Source organism: Tyto alba, unplaced genomic scaffold (genome assembly GCF_018691265.1).
Source record: "Tyto alba isolate M040663 unplaced genomic scaffold, T.alba_DEE_v4.0 Super-Scaffold_6, whole genome shotgun sequence".
NCBI lineage: Eukaryota > Metazoa > Chordata > Aves > Strigiformes > Tytonidae > Tyto > Tyto alba.
The window spans coordinates 46,413,624-46,435,534 of NW_024881327.1; the positions used below are offsets into that span (position 1 = coordinate 46,413,624).

A 21,911-nucleotide genomic window follows, 5' to 3' on the forward strand; every position below is an offset into this window, starting at 1 on the left:
TATTATACATTTTTACTTGGAGTTTAGGAAGCATACTGATCTTTGACATTAGGGACGGGTGAGGCTTTTTGTGTTCCACTTCTGCTGCAGCCCATAGCTGTGTGGATGAGTGTGCAGGGCCTGATGTGGGAGTAGGCATGGTTGCAGACAGGCAGGGGAATAGCTATAGAAAAGTAATGACTACTTACCTGCAGAAATATTCTCTTTGGTTTAATCATGCCCTTTCTTAGCAAAGACATGAGCTTTGGCCCTGTGGGAGAGCGGGAATAGACACAGAAGTGAGACTTGCCTCATGAAGACTAGAGGGAATCCACAAGGCTGTTGTCCTTTCAACTTGTGCCCAAAAGCATTGTCAGTTCTTATCCATGCAGGTTTGGGTACTGCTTAGCCTTAAGCTTCATGGGTACAAATGGCATTAGAAGCTTTCTGTAGACTTGGGAGAAAGGCCGTGGTCTTCCACAGCTCTATCTAGGAGTAAAGATGTTGGACGTAACAGTTATGTTGTGACCACTTTGCATGGGTGAACTCATGTGGCTCCTTGAAAATCTTGACTGGTGTGGTGACTTTTGGAGTGCTAGCAGAAATGTGTCCTGGGAGGTTCTCATCCTCACAATGCTGGTGAATTCCTTAACTCTTCTTTGACCTATCTTCACAGTTCAGGATTCATTTATATCTTCCTACCCTCATGGTACATATTTCCATACAATTTGTCATCAAACATTTTATAGGAATTGCTTGTGGTTTGCTCAGTAAAAACAGTGTCTGGGATTCTGAATTAACAGTGGTATGGAGGAGCGTTACTGCTGCTCCTGCTTCTCATGCACCCAGGTGGGGGAAAGTGATGGGAGAGAATGGAAAAGATGATCATGAAGGTCACAGTTTGCTAAATATTCTGATGTGATGCACAGGCATTTACAAGTCAGAGCTGAACAGACAGCTGTCTTGAACAACAATGTACAAAACAAGGTGACCTTTGGCCCATCATGCTAAAAATGACACAAAATCTACTTTTCTTAAAGGTTGTTTTTCTCAAAAATAATGCTGCTAAAGTTAGCATTCAGGGTTGCCTAAGGCTGGCTTTTCCTTATAAGGAAAAACATTGGCATGGCTTTTCTTGTATGAAATGTTTATGGAACTTATACCATCTGTTTCTGAATCATTTATTGATATAGAAGGTATACTGCAATACCCAGGCACTTTACTAAGTGTTAAAGTATTGGAAAGATTCTTGCCAGAAATCATAAATATTGTAGATGTTTTTGCAGTTACTATGTTGTTATGTCAAATTTTAGCTGAATATTTGCTGAGGTAGTTTATTTTTAACTGTGTTTTATAATGCTTTAAGTAGTGATTAAAGCAAAAGTTAAGTGTAAATCAGATAAAGTGAGAATTCCAATAGAAAAAACATCCCATTTGCTGCAGTGGCTGTGGGAGATGGGGTTCCAAACAAAGGTTTCTTTATCTTCATTTGTTTTGCAAAGGCAGTGGATATATCTGTTCTCTTTCCTTTAAGGCATTAAATGGAGTCCAGGAGGGATTTATTCATAGGTTAAAGGGGAAATGACCAGACTTTAGGTACAGAGCAGGATTTCTTTTTCAGATAAACTCTTCTGTGATTTTCTTTCAGACAAATCCGCATCTGATGTATGGATGATGTATATTTTTGGCTTTATGTGGGTATCTCTCAATAGATAAGCTTATTCACATGAATTTTTATGACTTCTGTGTTGCTGCAACTTAAAGAGGGTTTCTTGGTGGAACTTTACTTCAGTGGCTCTCCATGTATACATCTATTTTAGTTTAACTGTGCACTTAATTACTTCTCATTTATTTTCTTCTTCTACAATATGTGCTGTATAATTAATACATTTTTTCACAAATAACTAAGTATTATATAATAATATATTGCATCATTAAACAGGGACACATTTGGTATTGTAGTCTCCTGCTATAGCATTTTAACTGTCTATTTGCTACTCCATGAGAATTTGCATATCTGAAACCTAAAAAATATAAACACTAAAATTCTTCAGATAAATTATTTTGTAATATATCCATAGGGTAGTTATTTTTTCCACTCTATGATGAATTACTTATGGCTATTAGGGGAAGTTAGTTAGGTTTATTTGAATATGTTATTTCTAATTAATTTTTGCATAAACATATTAGTATTGTCTACGTTAGGATACACCTTTATTATATTGCTCACAGATAACTTTCCTATTAAATATATTTATTACATTCATAAAGACTTGTTTATATTCTCCAAACCTATCTTGAAATACCACTTTATAGCCTCTCACCTTGTACAGCAAAAATAAGTCATGACAGAGGTAGAAAGGCATAAAGCCAATTAAGAAAAGCCAATTAAGATCAAACCTCATTCAGAATGAACAGAGAGAAATCCTAACTTAAGATATAAACATTGCATGTAATTGGATGTTATAATTTGGTTGAAGATGTAAACTTCAGTGCTAGAATCAGATATTCTGTATTAAGGTTTCTTTCCTCCAGGCTTCTGCAGCAGAGAACACAGAAATGCTACTAATGAGTTTACACTTCTGTACCTCAGAAGATGTTTGTATCATTAAACTAAAAAGCATAAAGTGGTAGGCTTCAGGGGGCATTTCCTTCCTTTTAGTAACAAAAGGTTATGCTGAAGATAAATAATTTTTTTTACCTTCTCAGACCAAGTGAAAAAAAAAATAAAAGCTTTCCTATTTCTCCCCAGGAAAAATGCTTTTACCAGCTTGTCCAAAAAGGCAAAGAAATAAAATCATTTAACCCGTCAATCAAAGAAGCATGTTAGCCTTTAATTTAGAAAGCAAGAATGTAATATGAAAGAGAAACTAATTAAGGCATGTTGAATGTTAATGTGCTCAAAGAAGGACCATAAAACTGAAATACTGAATATACCTCAGTCTTTCCAACAGACATGAGCAATATTTTCTGATAGTGAATGCATGACAGAGAATTGCATGCTTGTTTATTAGAAAATGTGTGTTACTAATAGTATTTGGAATATGAATAATAAATTACCCATCTGGTTTTCATTCTAATGGGAGACACAGTCTCTTGAAGTCGAGGCCTTTCAGCAATTGCCACAAAAAAATGAGACTGTTCTGTCAATTAACTTAGCAAACCAGTTTTTCTGATTAACTACACTGTATCTGTATTACTTCTGGACTGTCTTCTGGAGTGAATGGGCTAATTCTCTCTGAGATAAAACTCAGATGTGGTTTTGGAATAGTTTTGGGATTGTTTATGGACAGTGTGGATAAGATGCTGTCTGTTTGTCTCCCTTTTGTAATACTACCCCAATAGGTTTTACATCCTTAGCATACCCACATGCACACAACAAAGAAGCCAAACTGTCAGAATCATGCTATCAAAACTACTGTGACAGCTCTCAAATTTCAGGCATTTTGTCCCAGGCCTCATTACTCATTCTGAAAATTTATAGTCTGTAGTCACATTTGGATTGCAGCACAAACAGGATGTTCTGCAAGGTTTTTTTAATAATGGTGAGCTGCTGTACACATTTGAAATGTCCTGTTTTTCCCCTGTCCCTTTCCTTCACAGGTTTTAGAAGGCTTTGGCAGAGCTGATGCAATGTAAAGAGCCAGACACCAAGTCTGGGAGCAGGGATGTGATCACAACTTCCTTTTTTTGTAGAAAGGAACCAGTGCCTTGGCTGCTTTTGAAACTGCACTATTAGGAATATTATTGTTTTCATACACTATCCTACTGAAATGAATTTTGACATAAAATGGGCAGACAGTATGGGTCTTAGATTAGCATTGATCTTACTTGAATGTGTTTTCTATTTTTTTTAAAAAAGTATATATATTGGAAAGCACTGGTGATAGAGACAACACAGACTTATTACAGGTTCATATAAAACATCTTGTCAAAAGTCTTCTATAACATCATCTACGCTAACAAAATCATTTTTAGGTAAGTATGCTCTAATGTGGGCTTCACTAAAATAATGTTAGATTGTCTTAACATAGTTGAGGATGTCTATGTGTTTTCTTGGACCTTTGCATCAAAGCAATTTAGTGTCATATTTTCTAGTCAGTACAAACAACTATCACTCAGATGAGCTGATGCACTATTAGAGAAAGTCACAGCACACAGGCCGTTTGCTATGGTTTGTCTGTGTTCCCTAAGTATCTCTTGCATGCAGAACATGGTTTTGTGCCATTTTTTTTCAGTATATTTATTCCAATACTCTTGAGTCATATGTTAATTATGACTGCACTAATAACACTAAAATAGTATCTCATTTTATGAATATTTAGAGTTTTGATGTTTTATAATCTCTTTTGTTGTTGCTTTATTTATTTATAAGTATATTTTAGGGAAGTCTTTAGAAGCTGTATTTACAATGTTGGAGACAAAAGTTCTCTATTTCCTCTTTCTTCCTCACTCATCACAGTCTCTGTTTTATGATAAGGAAGTTTTACTTAAAAATGAGTGAATGAGCATGCTGGCAAGACCTTAGTCTGATGAAAACAGTCTGATGAAAATTTGCATTATGTTAACATTACAATAAGATGTTCTTAGTTATTGGTGTGACAACTACAGTATGAAAAGCCACTGTTAGTCTTATCATAACACTCATGTCTGAAGCTCCAGAACATTATCATGTTGTTTTAATAGCCAAATCTAGAAATAAAGTTTCTGCATCATAGACCTTTGTTCTCTTAGTATCTCAAATACCCAGAGTATCCATGTGTGATATATGCATTGTCGTTGGTATTCTCTGTAGTAATGCTCCTGATTTGTATAAATTCATTAATCTCATGGTGAGTGTGGTATATCCAGTACACGGACTACATTTTATAGCATAATGTTTTCCATTTGGCTCAGTAAAGCTTGGAGCATCATCTGGGCTGTAATTCTTTAGTAACAAGAGCAGTTCAATCATGTATATGATTGAACATAAGCACAGAAATATATAGAGCGATTAAAATTAACAACTGAAAACTCAGAATGCAGCTCAGAATAATATCAGCTGAAGTATTTTTAGCACATTATGAAATATTGACTGTGAAGGCTGAATTCTTTCTTCATTCTCCCTTAGTTTCTGGCAAAAAGCTTCTCAGAAAAGCTTAGACTTGTAGAAATGGGAGAAAAAAAGTTCCTGTAAAATTTTCCTGTGCTAGAGAGAGGATGGCACTGCATACTTCTACTTAGTATATGAAAATTTGAAGACTACATTTCAATACACTATGTATAAATTAAACTGTCATCACTTGAGTGCCTACTCTGTTGAGTGGGCTTTAAGGTAGTTAGTTCGTTATACGCTGATTCATTTTATCCTTTGAATGGCCTTTGCTGGCAACATTTTGGAAATGCTGCAGGTAGAAGCCATAACTATGCACTGATCATGTTTTAGACATCCATGCTGGAATATAGCTAGAGCTACTGCCAGGTTATTTTTCTCTAATATGAATGTGACTGGAGCACATAGCTATCAAACAAAATTAGTGTCATCTTTGATCAAAACGTGGAGTTTTTAGCTATGTAGCTTTCACTACCTTACAAATTAAAAGCTGTTTTAAAGTGAAGTAATTTTAGTAATATCTATTACATAGAGTATTATGTTACAGAACTTAATCCATACACTGTGTTGTGTCTTTTGGAATTTTACTAAGTCTGATTCCATGTAATTTTAGTACAGTGTAAGAGCAATGTTTGCATGGTTTTTTGATTCCAGGAAACAAGTAGTGCTATGTGCTTGTAGTCTATCACAGTCTTCCTTCTTCCACTATTTATCTACACAAATTTCAACTCCTGGCTGAGCACTTTTCTTATGTTTGAGACTGGCATGTGCTAGCATCCCCTGAAGTCTCCATGTGGCCACAGTCATTGTACCTCTGTACTAAAAAGTTTAACAGTGCCAATGTTCTACTGAGTTCATTTTCCCTGTCTTCATCTCTAAGGCAGTTGTTCAGATTGAGTCTTCAGCAACACGCAGAAATGCAAGTATGATTGGTATATTGGTTTAAATATTTGTGTGCCTATTTGTTATGAAGTTGTGTGTTGGTATGTCTAGTGAGTTGATTAAGAGTTTACAAATTCTGCTTGAAGATTTTTTTTATTCTTCTTAGGTACTATTCCATTAGTGGGATTTTTAGTTATACACTTTTAGGAAATACTCAAAACTTGGAAACTTTCTGAGGGTTTTGAAGATGGAAGCAGTCTCTCAGGTTTGGAACAGCAACGACAAATGTGGTTTGTGTAAGGGTCACTGGCGATAGACAGAACAGAATGGAGGTTGTCTTGATGACTCCCGTGTGGCTTTGTTGTCCTTAGTTCTTCCATACTAACATGATCATCTGCTGACTTTGTCTTCTAGGAATTTATAGATAGGGACCACTTCTATCAAATCAAGAATTGTCCTTTCCTCCCTGTGAGCAAAGAAAGAGACACTGGTTATCTAAGTTTTGTTTTACTCCTTTAATTAGCCTACTGTTCACAGTCTTTTGTAGCCTTTTAAGAGAAATTCCCTGCTAACATATGCTCAGTAAATTCCTCAATATGTGGAATAATATTGTTTGAGGTGCTAAATTTTACCCTTTCATAAAACAACTGTTACATCTTTTCTTTAGAAAGTAAATTCCTTCAGTCTGTAAATCTTGTAATTTTTCATGTGTTTAAAGGTCTAACATTTGTCCATTTGCGCAATTTTCCCTTGACAATACTTACTTTAAAGCTATAATATACAGCTAATAAACAACTAGTACAATATTTAATAGCTCCAACTGCCACTCGAAGGGTTGTTATCTCTATGCCTTAGCACTGTTTTTTCACCAAAACCAAATCATATCTTCCTGGACTTCTTCCCAAAGTTTCATAGCCTCCCATATTAATGGACATTAGTTTAACAGAGCTTATGTTCAAGTAAAATTTTCTTTCAAGAAAATGAAATAAGTAAATTTAGTCAGTTTATATATGGGAAACAAAAGCAGTCTTTGTCTCTTTGAAAGATGTGTAGAGCTGTGCATATACAAACTCCCCTGCTTGCTGTGCAAATGTGAGTAATCTGTCAGTATATAACTAAGCACCTTGTCTGAATCCATGATTTGACAAAATAAGTTGTCACAGAACATGTCAAACCAATAAGTTAATAAAATAAAATATTTTTTATTATTTTAAAAATCACTCATCGAGTCCTTTCTCATGTGATGCTACAACATTATTACCTGAGGTCATTGCCAGGTCTAGTTTTCAAAGAGTATGTCAGGAAGGGGATTAGTCATAGGAAATCAAATACATTCTTCTTATTACCACCTCTTTAAAGTAAAAAGACAGTGGTTTTGGTTGCCCTTCTTCCTTTATATTGACTTTGAAAGCTGCTTAAGATTGTGGGAAGGTGATGAATTACTAAGTCTCCCACTTGACTGACATCTAAAACTTGATAATTCTGTACTGCTGGGTAAGGCAAGAGGGGACTCCATGACCTTTGAATAATTTTTCACAGCTGAAAACCAGTAACTAGTACCAAAAATTAAGAAATCCTTTACCAGAAGTCTGTATGTTTCTGTTTTTTGACAAGGTAAATAGATGTTTTTAATTTTTAACTAGCCACTAGGTGGCAATTGCAGACAAGTCAAGATTTGTTTAGGAATGCATGTGCACATACATACCAGGCTGGTATTCCTAAGGTGACCTTGTTAATGTTCATATTTTCTCTACTTATTGCGCTACATACTGTATTTTAAAAATTAGATCTTCAGATTGTCTTGAAATTTTGTCTCATATAGAAGTCACAGAAAATAACTGTCCATTCCTTTATCATAATAAATAAATGCTGCTCTGGATAATGATTAAATTTGGCAATTTTCCAAAAGAGAAATAATGACAATTATTTTTTTTAATTTCTGCTGTGTAATTTCTAATGAGTGAGTTACCACCAACTTTGGAGGTGCCAGACAAATTGAGTGAAATTGATGTGAGTGCCTTCAGGACTCGAAATCTTGTTCTACAGTGCAAGAATATTACTTTGGGGAGTGTGCAGTTTTCCTCACTATTTCTCCAGTAGCTTTGGCCTTTAACAAAGAAGCAAGCAGAGTGTTGACAGTTGAGGAAGCAGCTCACTGAACTTGTGCTTACATTTCTTCTCAAACTGATTAGCTGAGTTAGGAGGGCACAATTTATCAATAGGTGCAGTTCCATGTAGAGTGAGAAAAGGCAACTGAAAAAGGAGGAAAAGGAGAGACAAAATTTTGAAGAAGCAAATAAACAGGAGGAAAAGTCTACTACATGAATAAAAAGAAAAATGTAATTAGAGATATAGAATATAAAGCTCAAAGGATTTGTCATCTATCTGTCTATTATTGTAATGAAGTCTGGTCTTACAGACCAAAGTATTACTTCTGCTTCAAAAGTAATACAATGGTAGTCATCAAACAGATGTCATGAATTTAAAAGCTTACTTTGTGTTTCGTTGTATAGAGCTGAGTTCTTGTTCAATAAGAGCAGTTGTAGCCTAATTATTTTCATAAACTTCCTGGAGAAGAAGATACTAAGAGAAACTCCAGAAACTTTCAGACTCATAATGCTTCAGTTTTTGCTGGAGTGCTACATTTCATGAGATAGAGTTTTGCTGCTCTGAATTTTTTCAAACAGAAGGGAAAATCTGTGTTTTCCTCAAGTATTAAGAAATAATTGATTTCCTGAAGCAACAACTATTACAGTAATTAAATCTGACAAGATCACAGTCCCAGTGAGCACAGTCTTGCTTATAAGAAATGCAACTAGTTTTTGCTATTTTCTGGCATTGGTAGCCACAATAAAACAATATTTAATTCCTCTATTTTCTTTATTTTGCTCTAGTGTTTGGCACTATGACTCACTGCCACTACAGGTGCATTAGTCACCACATCAAAGGATATATACATTATAACTTTACCTGGTCTAACTGCTTCCTTATTATCTGTTCAGTCTAGCTCCTTGGCTATTTTCGATCTTCCCTCATGACACATCCATAGTGTATACATCTATGAATGGATACTATTATCTCAGTAGTAAGTTTTGTCTCCTCTTATTTTTAAGTAAGTGCTTAGATCACTGCAGAAATTAATCAGACTCAAATGTCCATAGAATAGTCTGCAGCCACCTCTGTGCATTCCCATTTATTTCAGTCACTGTTGTCATTTTCTCTGTTCCTCTCCCTACAGTTTGTAGGTCTTCAGACATATTGCATAGATATTTAAAAATGCAGATCTGAGCAGTTAGTAGATTAATGAGCCATTTTTTATTAAAAAGGAATATGTATATGGCTGTAGATGCCTTTGTATACATATATAGACATATATTTCTAGGGAGTTACTAAGGTTGACTGAGGTTATTTGCTCAAAAACTAGAAATTTATGCTACTGACAATGTATATGGAGATGAAGAGAGAGGTATGCGTTAGATGAATCAATATGAACAACTGAAAGAGGAATTTAACATAGGAAATACGATCAATTATCATACTTGACATAGAGTAAGAAATAATTAAAATGCACCACAAGCCTCTGTGACTAGGTGAAGTCTAGCTATACTGACATCAAAAGTAATTTATCCAATATATATCTGTATACTGTAATCCTTTGAAAGAACCAAAACATCATACTGGTTTTTAACCTAGGAAGGAATCAAAAATCAATTGTAAATGTAGATATAGAATTTTTGATACCAAAAGAAAGCTCAACAGAAAGCGTAACTGATTGAGAATAAACTCATCAAACTGGGATCTGTATATTATTAGTTGGATTTTGACTAGGTTTTGTTTTCATTGATAATTCTACTCTCCTTTGATACAATGATTTTCCTTATGGATTAGAGCATCCTTTTTTCAAGACTTGAATGCTTTATGAGAAAGCTGTGTTTGTGAGACTTTAACAGAAACATCAAGAGTCCATAAATTCTGAATCTCCTTGCCAGTATGAAGTCTGTCATAGTTTCTGAATGGCTCTATATATAGAAGCTAACTGCATAGACAATCTATACTGTCTTCAGCTGAAACAACACACAAAAGTAGAACAACTTTTAATAGATATATTTTCAGAACCAAGAGAACAGATTTCTAACCTGGGGAAAACACAAGAGTAAGGAATGCATCAGGATCATCAGTCAGGATGGATTATAGTGGTAAAATAATCGGATTATAGAGGTAGGAGGAAAGACTTCAGCAGTCTGTTTTTCATCGTGTACAGTTTTAATCTAGTGTTCCTAGTGAGATTTTTTTTTTCCCCATGTCTGTGCTCCCTGCTTTTCCAACATGATGTTTTCTGAGGAATTTAACTAAAAAACAGTGATCCAACAACCATCTAGATGCTGGGAAAATGTGTCAAGTAACTGAAATTGTAGAAGAGGTGATGAATTGATGGAGTGCTATGTCCCCGTTTGGCAGATCCACTGCCAAAGAAAGGTGGCAGTTTTGGACACCCCTGAAAAAGACAGCCAGTCTGCGTTTATCATACCCAAAGTGACTTTAGTGTAGATCAGATTCAGTGCTTTTTTCTTTTAAGCTTGATAACTATATGAGAAAATTTACTCTTTAGTGATTTAATGCTTGTAGGGGAGTGGGGAAAGAAAGGGTTTCACTGACAGCAAAAAGGTGAAAAAGAAAGGATACAGTTATAAGGGTGTGTGTTTTTTCAGCTTCCTACCAGTAATGACCTGAGATTCAGCAAAGCTCAATTCTGGATCCTGCACTTGGGCCACAACAACCCCATGCAACACTGCAGGCCTGGGAAAGAGTGGCTGGAAAGCTGCTTGGCAGAGAAGGACCTGGGGGTGTTGGCCATCAGCTGGATGAATATGAGCCAGCAGTGTGCCCAGGTGGCCAAGGCAGCCAATAGCCTCCTGGCTTGTGTCAGCAGTAGTGTGGCCAGCAGGACTGGGGAAGTGGTCCTCCCCCTGTGCTCAGCACTGGTGAGGCTGCACCTCACATACTGTGTTCAGGCAGTTTTTGGGCCCCTCACTACAAGAAAGTCATTTTGGTGCTAGAGCATGTCCAAAGAAGAGCAATGAAGTTGGTGAAGGATCTAGAGCACAAGTCTTAAGAGGAGCTGCTGAGGGAATTGGGGTTTAATCTGGAGAAAAGGAGGCTGAGGGGAGACCTTATTGTGTTCTACAACTACTTGAAAGGAGGTTTTAGTGAGGTGGGTGTTGGTCTCTTCTCCCAAGTAACAAGTGATAGGATGAGAGGAAATGGCCTCAAGTTGCACCAGGAGAGGTTTAGATTGGATATTAGGAAAAATTTCTTCACCGAAAGGGTTGTTGAGCACTGGAACAGGCTGCCCAGGGAAATGGATGAGTCACTATCCCCAGAGGTATTTAAAAGATGTGGCAGCTGGGGACATGGTTTAGTGGTGGACTTGGAAGTGTTAGGTTTACAGTTGGACTTTATGATCCTAAAGGTCTTTTCCAACTAAAATTATTATATGGTTCTATGAAAACTATAAAAAATGGAAATTTCTATTTATATAATCAAGTAGTTCTTATTAATTTTGTTACAAACCTATTTATGAAACTTGGTTGTTCATTTTCTATCATCAAAACAATACAATTCTTTTTCTTTGAGTTGCATTTTAAGACATGATGCATCAACTGACTACAATTTCTGCAAAATATTTGTTTCTTTCTTAATCTTTAAATTTGAATGTTATACTACAAGTGTACTTTTTACGTAATATATATATATATAAAACATACATATGTGTGCTTTTTTTTTAAAAAAATGCTTGGGAATGAAGCCAGTCTTTCTACAGTTTTCCACTGCCTCATACCATTGAAGACTATCTCAATCAGAAATCATGTGAATTAGAGACAAGGCAATGGATTGGCACTGGAATACATAGATTAATCAATTACAGTAATGTTTTAAAACCAGAATCATAGAATCACAAGATAGTTGAGTTTGGATAAGACCACTAGAGATTGTCTATTCTAACCCCCCTGTTCAAACCACCAGAGCAGGTTTCTCTGGACCATGTCTAGTTGGGGTTTGAATATCTCCAAGGATAAAGGCTTCACAACCTCTCTGTGTAATCTGTTCCAGTGTTTGATCACTTTCATAGTAGAAAAGATTTTTCTTATATTTAAATGGAATTTCCTGTAATTGTTTGTGACCACTGCCTCTTGTCCTGTCATAGGGTACCAGTGGGAAGAATCTTTACACCCTCCCATCAGACATTCTGAGCAGAGGGGAAGGATCACCTCTCTTGACCTGTTGGTGAATCCCTTCTTGATGCAGCCCAGGATGCTGTTGGCCTTCTTAGGTACAAAAGTTCATTGCTGGTTAATGTTCAACTTGTTTTTCACTGGCATCCACAGGACCTTTTCTGCAAAGCTGCTTCTGAGGCTGTGAACTCTATGAGATCCTCATAGCCCATTTCTCCTGAATCTTAAAGTCCCTCTGAATCACAGAGTAGCCATCTGCTGCATCAATGACTGCTCCCAGATTTGGATTGTCTGCCATTTTACTGATGTTGCACTCAATCCTGTTATCCAGGTCATTAATAGAGCTGTTGAGCAGTAGTGGTCACTGGGATACTTCAGTAGTGCCTGGCCTCCAGCTGGTCTTTCTGCCACTCATAACACTTTGAACCTGGCAGTTCAGCCAGTTTTCAGCCCACCTCACTGTCCACTTATCTAGCTTGTACTTCATCAGCTTGTCTATGAGGCTTTTATGAGAGATTGTTTTGAAAGCCTTGCTAAGTCAAGATAAACAACATCTGCTGCTCTCCCTTCATCCACTGAGCTAGTCATTTCATCACAGAAGGCTATTGTAGGTTAAGCACTATTTTCCCTTTGTAAATCCATGCTGACTACCCCAGATCATCTTGACTTTAATATGTTTGCAAATGTTTTCCAGGATCATTTTTACATCACCTCCCCAGCAATTGAGGAGAAGCTGATTGACTTGTAGTTCTGTGCATCCTCCTTCTTGCTTTCCTAGAAGAAGGGAGCAACACTTGCTTTCTTCCAGCACTCACAAACCTCCCCTGATCATCACAGCCTTTCAAACATAATTGAAACTGGGATCTTGGCTTCATCTATCCTATCTATTGGAACATCTGGAAATTAATTTTAGATTTTGGTGGTGTTTTTAAATATATATATATTTTTTTTAACCAATTATGAGGTTTTCTTGTTAATCATCCACTAGAATAGCTAGATTTTTTTCCCCTCACTCAGAAACAATGAAGAGAAATATTAATGTTTAACTTTCAGAACCAGCTTTTCATCACACTGTTTCAAATATATTCCTTCTTGTCTGTTGGAGCATAATTGTTCAGAGAGAGCAATTTTGTTTCTCTGTAACTTCTAACAAGATGTGGATGCTCTTTTCTAACCATAAGGGATAACAGTCACATCTCAGATTGGATCTGTGAAGGTTTTTCAGAAATATACTTGAAATAAATAGCTAAGAGCAAAAATGCAGGCTGTATTATGTAGTCCAAAGTGGTAATAGTAATTTGCCAAAGCCATAACAATCTTCCACTTTTGATACAGTAAAACTCTGACCTAATTCTTAACTCAAGCAGAGGAAAGTTTTCCATTTAGAATTTTAAATATCTAAATTTTAAATATCTAAAGTAAATTTATCTCATCAAATTTGATAATCTACATTTTAGAAAACATCTTCAGGGGAATCTTAGGTCAACTTGTTGTAAGTGTGGGTCATATACAGATAGATTGAACTACCCACTGGAGATATCTGCCTTTGTCTACTGACTATAAAGGGATTTTAAACAGCTAGTTTAGACTAACCATTAGTCTAAAGGTATCTAAAATTAGATGAGAGGAATCTGTTAAACTATTACAATAGCTTAAAGATGAGCATTACCACTTTCATGTTTCTTGAGATACTTCTTTTCAGAAGTTTTATTCAAATTATGAGTTGGTAACTAATTTATAAGTGAAAGTACATTTTTTGCTTGCAATTGCTTACTAGTGTTTTTCAGAATTATTAGTAGCTTCTAAAAAAGCAGACTTTCTGCATAAGCTGTTAGTGAAAACAAGATGGTAATATAGTGATTTATTTTTACCCCTTTAGATAGATTTTGAAATATTGTTTTATTTACTTAACTTTGTTCAGGATTTTGAAGCTAATGGGTTAAGGAATAATAATCAATGAGAGTAACTATAAACAACTCTTTAACCTGTGCTGGAGGTTATCTTAAGTACTTGCTGATAACAGCATAGAGCCCAATGAAAAATCGATACAATTATCACTGTCATTAAAATGATTTAAGTCAGAATTGAAATGTTGTGATTTTGTTTTTTTTAAATGTGTAAAGTTAGGCTTCCACATTCATGTCCAGGTACTTAATAAAGTATTTCATTCTCTAAACTTCTAAGGAACTATTAGGTTCTCTAGCCACGTAAACTGCATATTATTAATTCAAACAAGCATGGATCCTCCTCAACTTGTTAGTGATAGAAATCAATAGTTATCAATAGAAACATTAGTTTTGTGCACAGATTAAATAACCACTTATTTCAAAATAAGGTAAATAGCATTATGACAATCATTGCCACAACTGTATTTTTTAATGTTTCCAGAAACTGAAGAATAAAATATTTAAGGTCGCAAGTGTTTCTTCTGGGTCAAACTTCATATTGATGGATTGAGAGCAGTGTTCCTAGCTTACTCATGCTGTGAAAATATTATGTATATTATGTCGTCGCTTTCTCTCTCTCTGTGTATGGTGCTGTGGGGGGTGTTGAACTTTAATACATTTAATTGTAGATCTTTAAGTGTGAAACTGAGACTAGAAATTATACTGTTTGGTTTTGGGGGTCTTGTTTTTTTAATTCTACTTTAAATTTCCATAGCTTTTGCAGTCTGATTACATACCTCTTAAGTTTAAAATAACAATTTTGATTTCGAAATTACATAGAAAATGATTATTCTGATTTGGAAATTATATATCACTATTCCCATCTCTTGAATTCACAGTATTCCATAATATTAGTATGTTCATCTAATTCCTGAACCACTTGTAAATTAATTGGGTGGAATTACGAAAACTGATCTTCATACATGTTATCTCTTGTCATGTGTTACTCTTCTAGATGAAGAAGCATAATGACAATAAATAACAGAAGGAAGCTATTGTGTGTCATCTTTCATGCTTTACTGCGTGTGTATGAACCCAGATCTTTAGAAAAAAATCTGTTGTTCCTAGTCCTGCATGTTTGCTGATAAACTTAGTTCTCACCTTTAAACTTAACTGAAGTGTTGTAGTTAATAAAGAGCTCCTTCTTTATTATATCATGCATTTCAAAAATAGCGTGAATAGATCATAGAACGGTTTGGGTTGGAAGGGAACTTAAAGATCATCTAGTTCCCAACCCCCTGCCATGGGCAGGGACACCTTCCCCCAGCCCAGGCTGCTCCCAGCCCCGTCCAACCTGGCCTTGAACCCTTCCAGGGAGGGGGCAGCCACAGCTGCTCTGGGCACCCTGGGCCAGTGCCTCACCACTCTCACAGGGAAGAATTTCTTCCTTATATCTAACCTAAATCTACCCTCTTTCAGTTTAAAACCATTACTCCTTGTCCTATCCCTACACTCCCTGATAGAGTCACTCCCCATCTCTCCTGTGGGTCCCCTTTAAGTACTGGAGGGCTTAGGTGTTAGTACTTGTTACTGGAAGGCTTCTAATGATTTGAAAAATTTCTAGAGGCTGAAGAATATTGTTTCCTTAGCTTAAAGCAGTGTTCACATGTATTCTTTTCTTGAAAGTAATGACCCGTATCTAAAAAATGAAGGTTAAAATAAGAAGAAAATTATTTTTATTAGGTTGCTAATGATGTTCAGCGGTGCATCCAGAGATTAGGATTTGGAAAGGCTGTCAGTGAGAAATCATGTTTACAAGTTTCCAATTTTCAAGGAAGAGCAAATATTCAAAAGTGTCTATAGTTACAGAAGTGTGAAGATTCCTTTGAAAGGCAAAGTGTTTATTTATTATATGGGAAAACCTGGTTTGCATTAGTATCACTAATGTTCTTATGCTGCTTATAAACTGGTCATAAACATGTTTTCGTAAACTTTAACTTACTAAATATTTTTATTCTTATTTGTAGAACATTCAAGGTATCTCTAAACATCCAGTTAGAATTACAAAGAAACAGTACACAAAAGGTAAACTATGTTTTTATTAACATGAAGAGGTAATTTTATCTAATTATTTTACTGACATATTATATTTCAAAGCAGACTAATAACTTCAGCATTAAAGAATACATAGATTACTGATGCTTAGTTATGCATTAGCATTTAAACCAATTACTTTTTGCACATTGTTCCTGCAAAAAATTTGCTGTTTCAGTGTTCATCTAGTCACAAACTTCTAGATTTTTTTTGATTCCCTCAACTATCTCACTGATCCTTTTTCCAGATGAAATTATGCATCGTAACTCCATTAAATATCCTAAGGATGGTTTTGTGTGCATTCAGCTCTTAAGACTTTTCCCAAGGAGATGTTAAAACTGGGTCATTTTTATCAGACTCACAACTAAACACCAGTAGTTAGTCAGATGTGTTGTTTTTGATAACAGAAGTGAGTTTCAGAGAGAATCAAAGTAAAGTCTAGAAAAGCATGACCCAAGTGATAAAGACAGAAACCCACAATAGTAAACTCAAATATAAGAGATAGATTTGCCAGCATAAACTCTCCTCCTTGAACGCCTACAGCCATAAGCTGGGAAATGTTGCTCATTTGTTGCACTTGGTTCCTAGATAAGAGCAGGCTTGCCTTTTCACAGATATTCACCCCTTGCATTTGAAGTAATACAGATCATAAAACAGGAGTCTGTTGAAGACAATGCAAAACTTTGACAGCAGTTTTATTTTATCTACTTGATTCATTTTTATAAGTACTTTTTAAAAGTTGTTATAAAAAAATGTGTGAACAGTGGCTGTGTAAACCTGAGCTGCCATGCATAACTGGCACATCAGACAATCAGTCTTACTAATGATGTTATAACAGGCGCTTCTTAAAAATGTATCTCAAAGTTATCTGTGAATAATGTTAGTTATTGTAGATATTTGTTAGCTAGTGATTTTGGAAGGGTTTGGTTTTGAAAAAAGAGGAGAACTAAGTGGTACTGCAAGGATGGCAGAGATAAAGGTGTTGTACATGACTAATAGAGTAAAATAATTGTGATGCTGGCAGTTAGTGCTTTGCTAGGTGGCTTACATTGCCATTTGTTTTTAGTTGTGTGTTTGGTATATAATTTACAGCCTCCTATGGTTTGCAATGCAGTATTTTTGGACTGGGGTTTAACACTTAAATGTCTATCTCCTCTCTAGGAAAAGAAGAGGAAATAGTGACTATTTCCCCAAGAACTTTGTTTGTTGCAAAAAAAGGATATACATTTTTAGCAGCAGGTAAGATAGTATGTGTTATTATTCTCATGCATATTAACGTTTGCAGTTCTGCCATCTCTTTGTCCCCTCTCCTTTGGATGATATTATATTTCAAAAGGCTGTCAAATTCCTTAGTACCAATTAATATTGGTATATGATGTATACTCCTTAATGTGTCTTAGAAGAGGATGATATGTAAGTCGTGTCAATAGAAACAAAGAGCTAATAAGATTAATTGATACCTGAAGAAAATGAAGGAATCAAACACCTTGTGATCTGTAGCTGGAATATAGCTTCTTCAGGATGAGTTTTTTACAGGCATCTGGGTTTTTTTGACTGTGAAGAAATGACTGAACAGACCAGGCTTGTGTTTTAATTTGTGATAGTTTTGTTAAAATTCAGGTATGCTTTTATTTTAGAGTAATAGATTTACTTTAACACTCTTTTTGCTAGATTTTTCCCATATTGAGTTAAGAATCCTTGCTGACTTGTCATCTGAACCAGAGCTTTTGAAACTGTTCCAAGAACCTGAAACCACCGATATCTTCTCTACGCTGGCTTCTCAGTGGTAGGACTAAATGTTGCTTTTTTTTTTTTTTTTTTTTTTTAATAGTAATCAGACAAGGTAGTAAGAATAACTTAAACTATTGCATTGCTATGTAGTGATAACAAAAGACAGTATTTTGCTACAGTATCTATTGTTAATACTCTTTTAACACTGTGCATTATAATTCCTTTCTGTCTTTTAGAGCCTTTTTTCTCCACTGTGGTAATTACCATATGTCAAAATGTTGCAGTCCAACTGACCAGTATGAGCCTTGTGACTAAAACTGGTGCAATAATATACTGTGAACAGGGCATGCTGATAACTTATTCTATTATTGTTCATCAATTCTTTTTAAAAATTCAGAACAATAGTTAAGTAGGTTACCCACCTGAAAAATTGTAGAACAACTTTTCTTAGTAAAAGTATAGGCATTTTTGAAACCTGTTTGGTTATCTAGTAGAAGTACTGGAATCAAATTACAAGAAATCAAGAAACAGAGACTAGAGCTCATGGGATTCCTTTGAATTCATAGAATTTAGTGCTTCCATCTTCTGATGGATGATGTGAAATTTGGAAAAAAGTGGTAATTCAGTAAATAAAAAAATTCTTATCTTCATTGCAACATTATTATTTACTGATGCTCTTCAGCATGCAGATCAAAAAATTAGCCATCTAAAAAGATGGAATATTAGCTATTTAGCTACTTGATGGTATTTCTTATTACTGTTTGTATCACAGTGCCTAAAAATCTTACTTGAGACTGTGACTCCCCCTGCAACAAAAGTGCATAAGCATTCATTAAGTCACAGGTCAAGAAGGTTACAGTTTTAACAGATAGATCAGAAAAAGTTTGAATAAAATGCTATAACATAAACAGATTGAACAGAATGATGTCATGTACATGTCATGCAATTTTAATATTTTCTCTTTGATCCTTTCTCTCTTTTAATGGTGGAAGATTGTTAGCTCAAAATGAAATCAAACCCAGATATGATGAATTCATCAATTCTGATCTAGCTCAATTTCTATCCTACAGTTTCTAAATTTTTGCAGGCATAGCCTTCCCAACCACAGCATTTCCTACTTACTGCAATATTTGCTAATATACTCTGAAGCAGTACAAAGAAACAAAATGGAGCTCAAATTATAATTATCCTGCTACCAACAACTGAATCAGCACTTGAGGCGTGCATTCTGGGAGAACACAACTCAAGGTCACAAACATCCCAATGAATATAGCTGTGGAAAAATCACCTTTCTTTTTAGAGTCGCTTTGAGGCTTCTATTGATATTATAATAAATTCTGAGCTCTAACATGATATCACTAGAACCTCGTGATGGAGTTAAATCCTTATTTTAGTTTGGAGGTATATTGCAAATGTATGCATGAAGATGAGTCACATTTTGTCTCAACTCTGGGCAAGGCTCCAGAAATACCGTTCTATTCAGCAACCTCACAGCTCTTGGCAGCCATCAACCTCTTATGGTTGTTACACAGTAACTTTAAATTTAATGAAATATTACAGGCAAATATTTTTATCAGACAGGAGTGTCATGGTGTGTCTACAAAATCATTACATAATGATTCTGCTGACTCTTCTTTTAAACTTCAGGAAAGCTAATGCTTGGAAGTAACATTTATTGAATCTATTATATGACTGTTATTAATTACAGAAACGTGAAGGGTGTGTTTAATCTCATCTAACCTTGGACATCTGTTTTATACATGGATAAATTAATTTGACTTATTGTTGGTGTCCCCTGTGTAATAAGATCAATTGCACATTAAAAGTGTTGACTTCTCACCACTGAGAACAAAGTAGGTCTGAGGTGGCCAGCTCACATGTAGACATCTGTATTTGTTCAGACAAATTCAGTTCCTCCTATTGAATTGGTTCCTAATGAACTCACTGTCGGTTTTGGAATTTTGTCCTTAATTTATTTAGTGTCCAAGAGGAGACATAAAATCACAAGCTTCACAGATACTTTCCCATTTCAGATACTTACTCATCTCTCGTCAGCTGATGAAAAATAAAATTTTTAGGGCAAACAATTAGTTATTTGACTTTATTGTAGTTGATTACACCTCACTGGTATTAAAACAAATAGTGAGAAGAAAGATCAAAATAATCAACAAACCTTTTATCTCCTCTTGGTCTTCTGATTTTCTCTGGGTCTTAGTCCTTTAAAATCTATGCAAGTGGTATACCAAATGTTCTGTTCTGTTTGAAGGAATTGTATGTTGTTGCTATTTGTAAATATTTTCTAATACATTTTTGACAATTGGAAAACCTTGACAAAAAAGGTTTTTTCTCCAAGGAATCTATAAAGAATGCATTAGTTTTTGAAGATCCCACTCAGAAGAAAAAAATTAAGTTAATGGCAGTATCTGATAGCATTCCAGCTTCTGAATGCATGTCAGCTGGTATCTTTTAGCAGTTATTCTGCATCTAAAAATCCTTAGACTAATGAATATTAAATCATAAATAGTAAAGAGTATAGTATTGGACAAAATATGAGCCACACCCCAGAGTCCAGACAAGTTTTATACCAGTTTATTCACTTTTTGTTTTTCTGAAGCTTCATGGCTTCTCCACTGAAATGCACCTCTATTCTGTTCTTTAGGCTAAAGCCTTCTATCTGAAGTCCAACCTTCTGAAAAACCTTTACAGAGTTTTTATAACATTTGGCAACAAAAACATGGTGGACAGTTTATGCAAAGAGGTTATCTATATGAGTTTCTGATTGAATTGAGGTCTCTTATGTTATAAAAGCTTTCCCTTCATAATTTGGTTGGGCTTGCTCTATCGTGACTCTGTCTCTGGGACTTCAGAGATGCATCTCTTGGAAACCTGTTGGATCCAAATTTCTATTAAACATCATTCATATGGAATCTTTACACTAGTCATCAGTGCAGTGCAGAGATGCATAAGTATGTGTCAACCCAAACTATGTCTATACATTACAGCAAAAGTCTAACTTTCATGCTAAAATTCAGTGTCATGTGCAACACCATACCCAACCCCATAAACCTAGCTGAGAGGCAATCCTCCCTGCAAGACTAGGCTGTAATCTTGTGCTCCTGCGGTTAGCTTACAGAGATAGCTCATTTCAGAAGCAACACAGACCTCCACCAGTTTGGGCTTTACTGCACTACACTTAACTGTTTGCTGTAGATAATTGTTTAAGTATTGTGTGTTCCATTTGACAGAACTGTCTTGAAATTGCTATTCAGATAACTCTTAGAAGCTGGTGTTAAGTAGTCACTTAATGGGAATTTCTGGGTAATGTCATGCTTGGTCTCATGGCCTTTCTCTTTAAAGTGCTTTCTTCACACGGGAATAAAGTTTATGAAATTTTATGGAATAAAATGAAAGTTCATGGATTCATGGAATAAAATAAAAATGGTGTCTGCTGGCCGCTTTGCAATGGCTTCTATTGGCTCTCTTTGCCAGTAAAAAATCCAAGCTCATCTCTGCCTTGTACACCCAATATATTTCTTGGTCATCAAACATAGTTACGCCAGCTAAAACTAAAATCATATAAATAGATTTTAATGTTCACTTGTATATGCTTAGTACTATTCCTCTTCTTATCCTATCCTGTCTGTAATGATGATATATGCTATTACCAACATTATCTCACAGTGGGTACTGAGTTATGGTAAGCCTTAAGTGACAGGTCAACACCTGCTGTTACAAGAACACCAAGAGTGCGTTACATTAATGTGACCTACTTGCTACTGAACACGTAAAGTTTCAAGGCTTGCCTAAACTTTTAAAAATTCATGATATAACTGATTCCAGCTACCTGCAAGATCATCTTGTGTTATATTGTCTTGACGTCCTATGGCAGTTATAGTCCTCTGAAAGCCAAATAAATCATCATACCAGTGCTGAAGACGATGAGAGCTGTCTAGGCAGCTGTCTGAACAGCCAAGAGACCTACCTGCCATAAGACATCCAAATGACAACAGATCT

General features: G+C 35.5%; 1 protein-coding gene across 1 annotated transcript in view; it reads left to right on the forward strand.

Annotated features, from left to right (window-relative positions):
- Positions 1-21,911, forward strand: part of POLN (DNA polymerase nu) — a 103,239-nt gene that overhangs the window by 27,438 nt on the left and 53,890 nt on the right. The window contains exons 15-17 of the mRNA XM_032987335.2: positions 16,100-16,157; positions 17,328-17,405; positions 17,838-17,952. Of these exons, the coding sequence (XP_032843226.2) occupies positions 16,100-16,157; positions 17,328-17,405; positions 17,838-17,952 (251 nt within the window). The remainder of the gene's footprint in view (positions 1-16,099; positions 16,158-17,327; positions 17,406-17,837; positions 17,953-21,911) is intronic.